This window comes from Pogonomyrmex barbatus, unplaced genomic scaffold, assembly GCF_055798465.1.
Source record: "Pogonomyrmex barbatus isolate J1 unplaced genomic scaffold, ASM5579846v1 scaffold9, whole genome shotgun sequence".
NCBI classification, from domain to species: Eukaryota; Metazoa; Arthropoda; class Insecta; order Hymenoptera; family Formicidae; genus Pogonomyrmex; species Pogonomyrmex barbatus.
Window position 1 is genome coordinate 7,585,724 of NW_028297193.1, and position 12,632 is coordinate 7,598,355.

Below are 12,632 nucleotides of genomic sequence, written 5' to 3' on the forward strand. Positions count from 1 at the left end.
ATTTTTACTAAGGGAATTTTTAGTAACCACCGACGCGTTCGATTATGCCATTGGAACAATATTATCACAAGGACAAATAGGTCAAGATCGTCCAATAGCCTATGCCAGCAGAGTATTGAATAAAGCAGAACGAAATTATAATACGACTGAGAAAGAGCTTCTAGCAATGATATGGGGAGTTAAATACCGTATTTATATGGAAATTTAAAATAATCACCGATCATCGACCATTAGGTTGGCTATTCAGCGTTACAGACCCTGGATCTAGATTGATACGATGAAGATTCAAGTTAAAAGAGTGATTATGAAATTATTCACAAGGCAGGTAAAGGAAAATACAAACGCGGATGCGTTAAGTAGAAATCCGATTACTCTTGATTCACAGTTAAACACCGTTGCACATGACGAAGAGAGAAACGATGACGAAGAAAAAGAGAAAGAGACAAAACGAGAATACACTGCAGAAGAAAAGCAAATACTTAACGAATATCAGAGTTCATGCCCCCCGACAGGGAGGCATGAACTCTGAACCAAATTAAAACTATTACATAATTAACGCGATATAACGCGCGACGTAGAGAATTACATTAATAAGTGCGAACTCTGTCAGAAAAATAAATTAAACAAAAAATCAAACTGCCGATGATCACTACCGACACACCGAAAAAACTATTTGAAAAATGTGCGCTCGATATAGTAGGACCACTACCCATTACGAATGTCGGAAATAAATATATCTTAACTTTTTAAGATAATTTAATAAAATTTAGTAAAGCGATTCCAATAGAGAATCAAGAAGCAAACATGGTGGCAAAAGCCTTTATCACCAAAATAATTATCGAACACGGGATTCCTGAAAAGATTTTAACTGATCAAGGCACGAATTTCATGAGTGAAATATTTAAAAATACATGCAAACTGTTGAAAATCGAAAAGATTCAAACCATAGTCTATCATCCCAGTCTATCATCCCAAAAATAATGGAGCATTAGAACGTTCACACAGAACTTTGGCAGAATATCTTCGACATTACATAAATGAAAAACAAACATGGGACGAATAGCTACCCTACGCAATGTTTGTGTATAATACAACGCCACACACTGCGATGGGATTCAAATCATTCGAATTAATTTACGGATACCGGGCGGAACTACCGAGCCTGACTAAGCCTGACTAAACCGTCGAAGATAACTTATTTTTACGATTACGTATAAGAATTATGAGAGAAGATCCGTGCAACGAACCAAGTAGCGAGAGAGTGTGTAAAATAAGAAAAGATAAAATCGAACAGTACTATGACCGAAACGCAAGGATGAAAACATTTCAAATAGGTGAACAGGTTTTACTGTACGACGAAACAGTTAGATGAAGACGTTCAAAAAAATTAAAAGCGCAATCGGATCATACATAATTATGATAATAATTATACATATATAATTACGATAAACTGTCCGAAGTAAATTACAAAATAAAAATGGGCCGCCGTACGATAACCGTGCATGCAAACCGAATGAAAGTATTCACGGAAAACTAAAACTAATAAATAAAAATGGAAATACGAAGACTCACCAATATAGAATCCCAAAATAACACGCAGAGAATATTCAAAAAAATAAAATAAACTTGCGCACTACACACTACACACTAAAAAAATAAAAAACTAGCTTGCACTAAACACTACGAAACAAACAGAAAACTAAAAACTAAAGTAACTGAAGGATTAATCCCAAATTAATTAAAAAAGAGAGGATAAATTTTCAAATTCCTCTTCCTCCAGAAAATCAAACAACAAATCTTCATTGAGAAACATAGCATTCTCCGGAAAGTTACTATCAATAGGCCCGGAAGAAATAGCAAAATAGGAAGACTCCGATAACCACGCGGACTGATGAGCATCATTATCCATTTCACCACCAAAAACACTCTCAGTTGTATTAGAATCTTCATCAATGCCCGTGGGCAAAAAACTCGGTGATATCAGGATATCGCGTTCAATGTCGTAACGCGCCAAATATTCATCACATTTTCATTAAAGAGACTCCCGTGACACAAAGCGAAATATTCGCACTAAATACCCACTTCCTTAGAATCCTGAAAAACATTAGCACTCTGAGCACTATCCGAAACTAGGAAATCGTATCGGCACTGAAAATATCTGTCTCCAAAAATCATCTACTTCCTCATTACCTATCTCGCGAGCATCACGCACGGGCGAACTACAAAAAAAGAAACTTGCGAAGAGACATCGCTAAGAGCATCCGTTAGCAACAACCCACGGGAAGCAACTAACATTAATGTAATAAAAAGGGCAGGTAAGCAGATGCTATCTTGAAAGGGATATCCCGAAGTCAAAAGATAGACACTAGAGTCTAAGAAAAGATATAATGAAGAACGAAATAAGAGTAACCATATCTTAAGGAATAAAAAGAATATACGCGTCAGTCCCTGCTACGACAGTAAAAATTTTTAAGAAGCTTATAATTCCAGAATAATTTTATGGGCCATCATAGGCACTGAAGAAATCCAAGAAAAAAACGCCATTTGAAATAAAAAGTTTTTTCCATCATCGGGATATATTTCGAAGAAATCGAATTTATGAATCAGGTACAAACTACACGGAAGTTAGTTATCAAATTAAATATTACCGCTCTAGGAATACGAGCACAGCAATTACAAGATTACAAGACAGCAATTACAAAACTTAGAATAGATGGACCAGCGATGCAAAAGTATTATTGGATCAGTCAAATTTACTTGCCAAAATATTCTGCAAATACTGCATAGGGACAACGAGAAACTAACGACACTATTAGCATGCTTAATGTATATAAAACCTCTGACAACAAAAAAGGATTATTAAATGCGATTGGTACGATTAGCAAAACATTATTTGGTACGATGGATGCCGACGACGCGCTACACATAGACGAGCAAATGTAATTATTGCGAAACAACCAACAAATCTTACAACATGCTGCAAAAAACTAGATGAAAATTATCAACGCCACGATAGGCCACATAGATGAATTAAAAAAAACCATAAGTTATAATGAAGATCGGCTAAAAAATGTAACAACGCGAATGGAATTGCAATTAGCAAAATACACGCAGCGAGAGGATATGGATGAAAATTGACTATAATACTGAATATAATACTGAAGGCAATAATGACGGCCCTAATGTCGAGAACACGACTATTTATTTCTAGCGAAAGACAGAATGCAAACCCACCTATTACCGCTCGAGAATATCATAAGGGAATTACAAAAAGTCGTGACACAGCTAACGGAAGGACACTTTCCATTTAAAATTAGTATAGAAAATTGGCATTATCCAGAAATATGTGACTATAAATGCATACTACGATAAAACAGACATCTACACGATCTTCCGATTTCCAGTAATCACTTTCCCGACATTCGCGCAAATTGTCGCGAGCGCCAAGAATGCAACCGCGCCCACCGCTGATGAAGCGGATTGTGACAAGCGATACTTTATCCGACTATTATTATTTTGTCAAACGATAGTGATTGCTAAACTGCATTGCTAATCGTGCACTTATTTTGTAACCGCTCCACATGAAGTAATTGTTAACTGGGTTGCGCGGAAAGTCGCCACGCGACGCAGAAATATATCGCGAACGTTGACGAACATTTCGATTACGCTGCAAGGACTGGCCGCCTGGAATAGGATAAAAACGGGAGACTGGTACTAGGAGCGGGACTGATTGAGATTTGATCTTGCCATCACGGCTGTCCGAATTAATAAAGACAACCTGTATCATTTTTAATAAAGTTTATTGACAAGTGAACAAACGTATGTGCTTCCGTAATACCAACTCCCTGGCCGATCTCTCGAAACGACCCGCACAACATAAACTGGTGATAGCGGTGGGATCATTTCGCAGCAGCAGCACTCAGTCATCTGGAAAAGGTAAACGACCAAAATTCAAGGAGAAAATCGAAAAGGGAGTTTGACGTCACTGCGGTGAGAGAGAGCCAGAGCGACAACGCCGATATCAGTGACATCAGAGAAGCAGCGACCTACCGCAACAGCTAGTGCTACGTCACAAACATGCGAATTGCGATCGTAAGTTATAGAAAATTAAGGCGAGCGTATATTAGATATCGAGAGAAGTAACTAGGTAAATGTCGAACGAGGGAGTTAATCAAACTCCCGCCCAAAGAAACACGTCGTGGCTACACAGCGAGTCAGCCAGCCGAGCGCTCAGTCCAAGCCCCCCCGAACCTCGAGCAGACGGAAAATTCATGCGATCCGCGCGATAACATACGCCGCGATTTAATTATTATTCCGACGATAGTCTGGCGAGTCAACCGGAATTACATCCGAACATTGTAATTGAACGCGTGTTTTCGCTCAGCGACATAGACAATAGCCTACTATCGAATAATGAGAACGCGACGACGTTCTACTACGACCAACAGACGCGAGATCTGACAATAGTAACGGCACGAACGCAAGTAACCCTAGTCGCGAAAAATTTTCGTTGACATCTTACGATAATAGCGTGTTCGATCCAACCAAATTTTACCGCCTCAAAACATAAATCCTGCAGAAATGGCAAATTAGCCCTCGGGTACACCGTTAAAACCGATCGCGGAAGAATAACAGGTAATAAACAGAGAATTAGAAGACGAAATAAAAAGAATGAGAACCACTTTAAGCCAGGCACTCTGGAAACCCGATCCGGCAGAAGCTTCGCACAACGCGCGAGATGCAATTGTTACGTCGGGGCTGTAACGGATTGCGGAGCGACCGTTGCACTGTACCGGACGAGTCGAAGGGAGACGGTGTCAGATAATGTCCACAAAACGGCAGTCGAGCGGCAAACTATCGCTTCTATGGGGGAGGGGAAGGAGAAGATACGAGACTATGATATCACGGAGCATATGTTTCAGCACCCTTTTACTCTGTGCTTCGCGCGTGCATCGAGAACAAGAATAAGATAGCCGGTGCAAAAAGATGACGTCATCGGCAGGACGCGATCTGTCTATATACACGCGGTCGCACACGTGCTCAAATAACACGTCGTTGTAATCCAAGTATATCAAAAATTCGCCGAACGCTTCCAGGCATTCGGGGCAGCCTTCTGTATTCCGCGCGATAGATTGAGACTTATAGCAACACTCGCAATAATCATATGTTTCTGTTTGTCCTACGGATAGGTAATGAAACAATACTAGCTCGAACTTCACTAGATCTGCGGGCACTAATTCCTTGCAGCGATAACACAGGACTTTAGCGCCGTTGGCGAAATTCTCTGTATTTCCGACTCTTTGATAAACGAAACTTGTTACGCAACGAGTCTGGCGCGGGCTGCAAACACGGCGGCCGGAGATATTCGAGCTCGCGGCGGGTCAGACGAGCTTTTGCACATCACGATCATGTTGGAATTGATACGCACGGTGCATGGCGAGGTTCGATTACGTAGGAGAAGTTTTTACTAAGCCCGAACGAATATTATCGGTAAAATATTACTTGCTCCGTGAGCACTATTTTCGACGAGAAACGGGTTTTCCAAAAGAGAAATCGGCGGTATCGACAAAAAAAGGTCGATCATAAAACCCTTCCGATTCCTTAGGCTACTTTCCCTCTTTTTATTTATATATATATATATTGAACTTGTATAGACACGTTGCATCGCGTTGAAATGTTTTAATCGCGCGAAAAGTTACTGTGGGCTATACACGTGCGTATAATTTTATATTTTATTTAATAAAACAAAGACTACCGTGTCTTAAGATGTTCTCCACAAATACTCTTCTAAGGAGATTCGGGGTTTGTATTGGATTTCCTTGATGAGGTTGTTGGACGGGGGCAGAGATGGTCGTGCACTTCAGAGACGGTCGTTCATCAGGAGTTCATATTCGCCATCGAATTCAACTTCCTCGCCGATCACCTCGTTATGATTATAAATGGATGCCACTTGGAGGTCGTATTCGAGATACCGGATTGCGATACTTCGACCTGCGCGATTTTTCCTGTCTTTCGGCATTCGAGTGAGACTTCCGGATAATTTTAATATTGTACGGAGGAGTGAAATTAAAGAATTGAGCGTTCTGCGGCGAGCCAATTCGCGTTGCGTTTCGGCTTCGCGTGGGAATCTATGATTCTATCGCGAACAAGAAGTTCCGAGTTTCCGTCGGGGTGAGTGCGGATGAACGCACAACACTTGCTATCGGGAGACCTTCGGTTTTCTCTTATATGATTGCCAATAAACGAATACGTGGAAATTGATCTATCGCGACCTCGCGGACGCTTTCAATCATGATACGGACGGTACGATGATGATACGGAATAAAGAAAATGAACACGTAATGATTTATATTTTAATATTAATATATTCCAAGATTACACTCGCGAGAATAATTCACAGATACGCAAAGATACTGAATACTTTAAGGCTAACTTAACTAGAAGTTGAATTTCGAGAAATGGGAAGATTTTAATTACGAATTAGAATTGGAATAGTAACTTGCACGAGGCAGATGCTTACTGTTCAACGGTACGGGCGCAAGTGAATATGGCTACTTGCTGCAGCGCTAGCGTGGGTGGCGTTGGCGTGGTGTATAACGTTACAATGTCTCAGTAATGTCTCAGGTCGGTGTAGATGGCGTTGCGATATGGTGTTGATGCAGATGGCATCGCGGTGTGTTCATGTAGATGGTGTTGTAGCGAGTCGGTAACATGGTGCCGTGGTAATTTAGAGAGATGGTAATACAGTGAGATGGTAACATAGCAAGAAGGTATTACAGAGGAATGATAATGTGATATGCTAGTGCCGCGAAATGTGGGTAATTGTAGGTGGCGTCGTAGGGTGTTGGTAATTTTGAGTGTTAGTAATATAGATGGTGCTACGGGGGTGTTGGTAGGATAGAATAAGATATCGCTAGTATAGTATATGTTATAACTATGATTAGGTGCTACGCTATAATGGTATAGGTATAGGTGGTTTCCGTATGGTGTAATTTATAATCTAATACAGTAGCCGCAATGATTAAATAAGAAGTTTTATCCCCCGTCATAATAGTAATGGTAATTGTTATAATTAATAATAGTCTACTTAGCAATAGTAATAATAATAATCGTGTAATTAGAATTGTTCAATTAATGTTCGACACAGGTTTATCTGAAATAGTAATAACGAAAAGCTTATTTAGTACGTTATGATTAATAATCTGATGAGTATAACTAAACTAAGAGTTTATTTATTTAATGACTTATATCTAGTATAGTATATAGTACATAGTGTAGCGGCAAGGCGCGTCGTAACGCGCGGTGACGGCAGGAGAGTTTTTTATTATTCGCGGATAGATATGGCGATTTGTTGTTAGGGCGCTGCTGCGCGGAAAGAAGGGAAAAAAATAGTCGGTGGCTCTCCTAACGTCACACAATGTTGGCCGAGTTACTAGAAGGCATGCGAGCACTACAAGGCCACATAAGCCAACTAGAAATCGTTAATTACGATCGGAGTGCAGAAAATGATGAACTGATAGAAATGACATACGGGCGTACAATAGACGACATCCGAAATTCGCGAGACCTTGCGAACGTTTATGAAACTAAAAGAAGCACGCAATATGATCCCGGAGATGGATGGATCGTCGCGGAACCAAGTCCAAAAATTTTTAAACGCGAGCACTTACGCAATAAGCGAAATAAATCCTGCCGACGAAAAATCATTATTAAAAGCATTCCTGTGCACGAAGCTAACGGAGAAAGCCATGCACGATTTCCAAACGAGGGACATATGCACGTTCGCGCAATTGAAGCGAGAGATCGAGATGTGTTATTTGGCAAAACGTAGCACCACGCACATTCAGCGAGAGTTTAACATAACCTGCCAAAAACCGGAGAAAGCGCGTAAGAATACGGACTCATTGACAAATTAGCAATGGAACTCTATCAATCTATGGTAGAAAGGCGCGAGCACACCGCTGAGCAACGAAAGGCAATTCTAGATACGATTCAGGAATTAGCCCTAGAAAATTTTCAACTAGGATTACGTGACGAAATACAAACAATAGTACGTTCCAGGAATTATACAAATTTAACAGCCGTGATGCTAGGCGCGATAGCCGAAGAAAAATTAAAAGTGTTACGTCGCAGGCGAGACGTGCTACGCGTGGAGCGAGTCTGCTCGCACTGGGCTGCGTGTTGGTTTTTTTGCAAAATAACGACCGGATTACTGATATAAATTGCGGTTGTATAATCCGTATAGAAAAGTCGATAGTCTCCTGGAAAAGACGATATCATGCGGTCCTATCTCTGCGTCTACGTCAATGACGGTAGGATTCGGTAAATCGTAAAAAGAAGTAAATATTCCAGAAATGCCACGAATGCCTCGGAGCAGGGATCGCAGTCGGTTACCTCGCGCCAAATAGCCAATCCAGTGCCGCAAGAATTGCAAAGCCTTTCTTCTCGAGTAGTCCCAACGTTAATATAATGTCTTAAGATAGCGGTGAATTGTTGATCGAAATTATACTGGGATTTACACTCTAGGCATATAAGACTGGCGGAATTTGTATCGGTAGCTATACCGACAAGACCATAACCGAATTCGACTACACACCGAGAGATACTTATTTGGTCGTTAAAGACGGCGGCTGGATGTGTTCTTTCCTGACGCGAGCTTTCCGATCGTCCTCTGCACATAACGCGTTTCACGAACAAGAAATGAAAATTCACTTACCTTTCGTTGGCCCGGTTCCTGGATTCGGGCTTCCGATTCTCGTTGTCGGCCTGGCGGGTCTCGGGATGCACACTAGGATGCGGCGTTGCTGGATTCGGAGGACTTGGAGCCCACAGGCTGTTCTCGAAATACGCTTCGTATTCCGGCTGGTAGGTTTCTTCACACCCGAGCAGTTCACTCAAATCACCGGTGAGCGCGGATTTAATTTCGTATAAGGCGCGGCGAATTGCACGCTGACGTCCGGCACGGTTTTTACGATTCTTAGGCATCGGGAGTGACCATGAAGGGAAAATACTACTTCCCTTACAAGTTACGAGTATTAAATTGAACTTTCTAACGCGATGACAATCTGTAACCCTCTGTGGAGAGTAGTGCGGGTGGACGCACAACTTGCTAGCCAAGAGGCGGGACAGGTTATCAGATATTTCGTAATTTGACGGTTTAAAAGTGCGTGAGAAGCGATACCTCTCTTGGGGGTAGTGCGGGTGGACGCACAACCTGCTAACCAAGAGACCAAGCACGGCCTCCCTGGACGCTTGCGTTTGATTGAATTTCGCGTGGTCACTCTACCTCGCGAACTCTGTCGATTGTACGTTTCGCTAGGAGGGGTGGAAGGGTTTGGATTTATTAATTATTTAACACTGATCACTTTTCACTTATATATATATATATATTGTAGAATATTCAGATACAAGATTAATACAGAGATTGATTAAATTGTAAACGCTTTTACAGTTAAGTTTAAATTGAATGATGTTAATAAAATTGAATTGATTCGAATTTATTTCTTAACACTAGAATTGGAATTGATTTGAGTTAACACTTAGAATTGGAATTGATTCGAAATTATTCTCTTAGCACTAGAATTGGAATTAGTTTGAAGTTATTTCCTACTACTAGAATTGGAATTGATTTCTCTTAACACTAGAAATTGAATTGGAAGAGGGAGTTCACGGACTGGAGGTCCTCTCCAGTCGTATTCGCGGGATGAACTGAACGCAGTCGGCCGTGCACTGATGTGCTTCGATTCGGCGGCTCGAAACTGCGGCGACGCTATGGTGGGGTGCGCGCCCAATGTGGGAAGCGCTGGCGGTGGGAGTGCGGCGCTCGCGTGGGAGGCCAGAGAGTTGCCCTGGTGGGGCTCGCGGTGGCCTAGGGACGTATCACGTCTATTCCTTGTTCCGTGCTATACAAAAATTATCTCTATAAATTTGAAAGGAGTAACATTTTTACCATAGGGCATAAAATTATTAATTTATTCGTTTATTCTGACGCGACAGACGTGACACCCCCCCCCCCTTATAATAGAAATGGAGGCACTCCGACCGACATTTCTCATCGTAATCCTAAGTACAAAAGATATAAAGATATAAAAGATATAATAAATCATCAAATATCAGCTAAGATATTACCTAAAGGTTTTAGGAGATACAATTTTTTTTTTTTTTTTTTTACATTATTTTATAACAACGCTTAATTTAGTGTTTCTTACATTCGTTCGTTTTCATGGAGATATTTTCGCAACTCCGCGTACGATTGTTCCGGCACTGTTTTCACTTCACTATCGTTTTCTTGAGGGGATGGCGCTGATGCTTCTTCTTGCCGTCCTTCTTCTTCGTTCGTTATCTTAGTTTTGCTGGATTTTCCCAGGAATAGCAGGAGGTGTTACTGACGACCAGATAGCTCCGATTAAATGGATACTCCAGCCATAGATCGAGTGTAGAGCATAGCCATGGATTATCGTGTCCACTAACAGTTTAATAGTTCTGCCGATTATGAATAGTGCCAAGACACCAGCACTCGCCGATCCAAATGTGATAAAACCATCCCAGAGTTTTCTACCTGCGTTTTCTGCGATATGGTCTAATGAGGCTTCGTCCAAGAGGTTGAGCATTGCTATAGTTCCCTTGGGTATTTCTCGGCCCATTGCGCCACGCGCAATTGTATTAAGCATTGAAGGTTTCTCTACAGAAAACATAATATGGTCTCTGAGTCGATCCAAGTCTTCAGATGTGTAGATCCCGCTGGTGGCCAATGCATCAGGGCTCACATACTTCCACGAAGGTTTGGTGAGTGGTTGTATGGTTGGTGGGGGTAGCGATTCCGTTATACTACCTGTCAATCTGTACCAGGTGGTATCAATCTTATAGAGATTGGGTAGCAACTCGTTGCAGTCTTTGGGTGTGCCCGTCTTTGAGAGGATGCGCGATCTTGGTTGCAGGTATAATGAGTGATTTCGATAAGTCACTGGGAGTTCGTTATAACAATTGTCGGTGCGTCGTAATTTACATTCCACCGGTATGCACTTTATTATGTGGATAACCTCACCGGCGGTGACTGCAGTATAACCCGGTGTTTTCATGATTCTGAATGCCATTTCGTCTGGAGCGATGCTGGATAGTGAGAGGGCGTTTTGCAGGATTTGTTTCTCCAGGGCACATTTTTGCTCCATTATATCCTTGTATAATCGTGTTAGTTGTGTTTTAATATGTTTCTCTACGTATACAAACTTAGAGTTAACATATGAGAAGATATCTAGATTGTCTACAGAGGTTTTAGTTTTAGATTGGAAGGATCTTCCGGGCTGCGTCTCAAAAATCAGTAACTTGGGATGTTCCGTGTGGTATAATTTGTATCCGCAAAGATTTGTCTCTGTAGTTTTGGCTAATGCGAAGGTGGTATCCTTGGTGGTCACTGTATATACTTCGGGTGCTTGCTCGTATTTCTTGGGTGATAATTTTGTTGCTGTACCCTCGTATAGAATATCATACTTGTTGAAATGGCAACCGTCTGTGTAGGGAAGACTAACTCCAAAATGTCTCCGTGCCGTCCCAGTCATTGCAGCCTCCTTGCGCTGATGGACACTGGGTTCCCGAAGGCAGATTCACTTTACCTATCGATCTTTTAAAAGGCATCGTGAACGTGCGCAGAGTTATTTCAACGGCTGCTTGCACCACGACGTTCTCCCAGGTTCCGTAGCCGTCCGTATATTGTGTGCCTGCGCAGCGACCATCAGTAAAAGCTTGTCCTGCCAGTGTTACGCTGCGATGGTTAGTGGCATTATTTATTAGCCGGTCAACGAAAGCGGTGCCAATGGCCAAGGATCCGGTTTCGTGTATCTTTTGGCAGTTGTATGCTCCGATTTCCTTCACATATTGTTTTCGACCCTCGGTTACTATTGAGACATGTGAGTGCATTCCGCAGTAATATATTGTTCGGTCGATCTTAACCTTGCACTGGTATGCAGAGATTGTCTCGTATTCGGCCGTCTGGAGTAGTTGTATATGGACAGATGTTTTGACTGGTTCAATATCTTCCACGTCGCAGTCTCCTACGTCAAGGAGGGAGAGAGTGGTAATGTTGAGTCCCGTTCCACCGCAGTCATATCCTGTGAGGCAGTGGACTGTTGCTGGTAAGAAGATGCAGGCGATGGTAACGATTATCGACATGTTGACTTGTCTGGGGTCCGTCGGTAACTGACTGCAGCAGCACACTCCTTACTCCTCGAAGTGCCATCTGGTGGGGAGTCAGTTGTGGTGGGGCTCCGATTCCCCGGTCGCTTTAACTTATCTACGTGTACAACGCGCGTTTTTCCTGATTTCAACGCAATTCTTACATTATTATTTTTGAAAATCTCTAAGATCTCTAATTTCATGCGGGCCAGAATACTGGTCGGACAGTTTATTCTTCCTAGGTTCGCTAAGTAAATATACTTGGTCGCCTATACAAAAGTTTCTCTGCACCGTTCGCTTGTCGTAATATTTCTTAGATTTTATTTTAGCGTTTATCAAATTACGTCTGGCCATTGCCTGAGCCTCGGAAATTTTATTATATAGCTCCGTTAGGTAACGCGTATAACTTTCGTTTTCGTCGTCGTCTGGCGCCGGTTCGCTAGTAGGGGTCCTTGCCAACCTAC

The 12,632-nt window shown here is 41.9% G+C and overlaps 1 protein-coding gene across 1 annotated transcript; it reads right to left on the bottom strand.

Moving 5' to 3' along the window:
* Nucleotides 1–10,343: 10,343 nt before the first annotated feature.
* On the bottom strand, nucleotides 10,344–12,165 carry LOC148934595 (uncharacterized). Its single transcript, XM_089084610.1, is given in 2 exon segments — nucleotides 10,344–11,525; nucleotides 11,527–12,165. Coding segments are annotated over 2 exon segments (1,821 nt in total).
* Nucleotides 12,166–12,632: the final 467 nt, after the last annotated feature.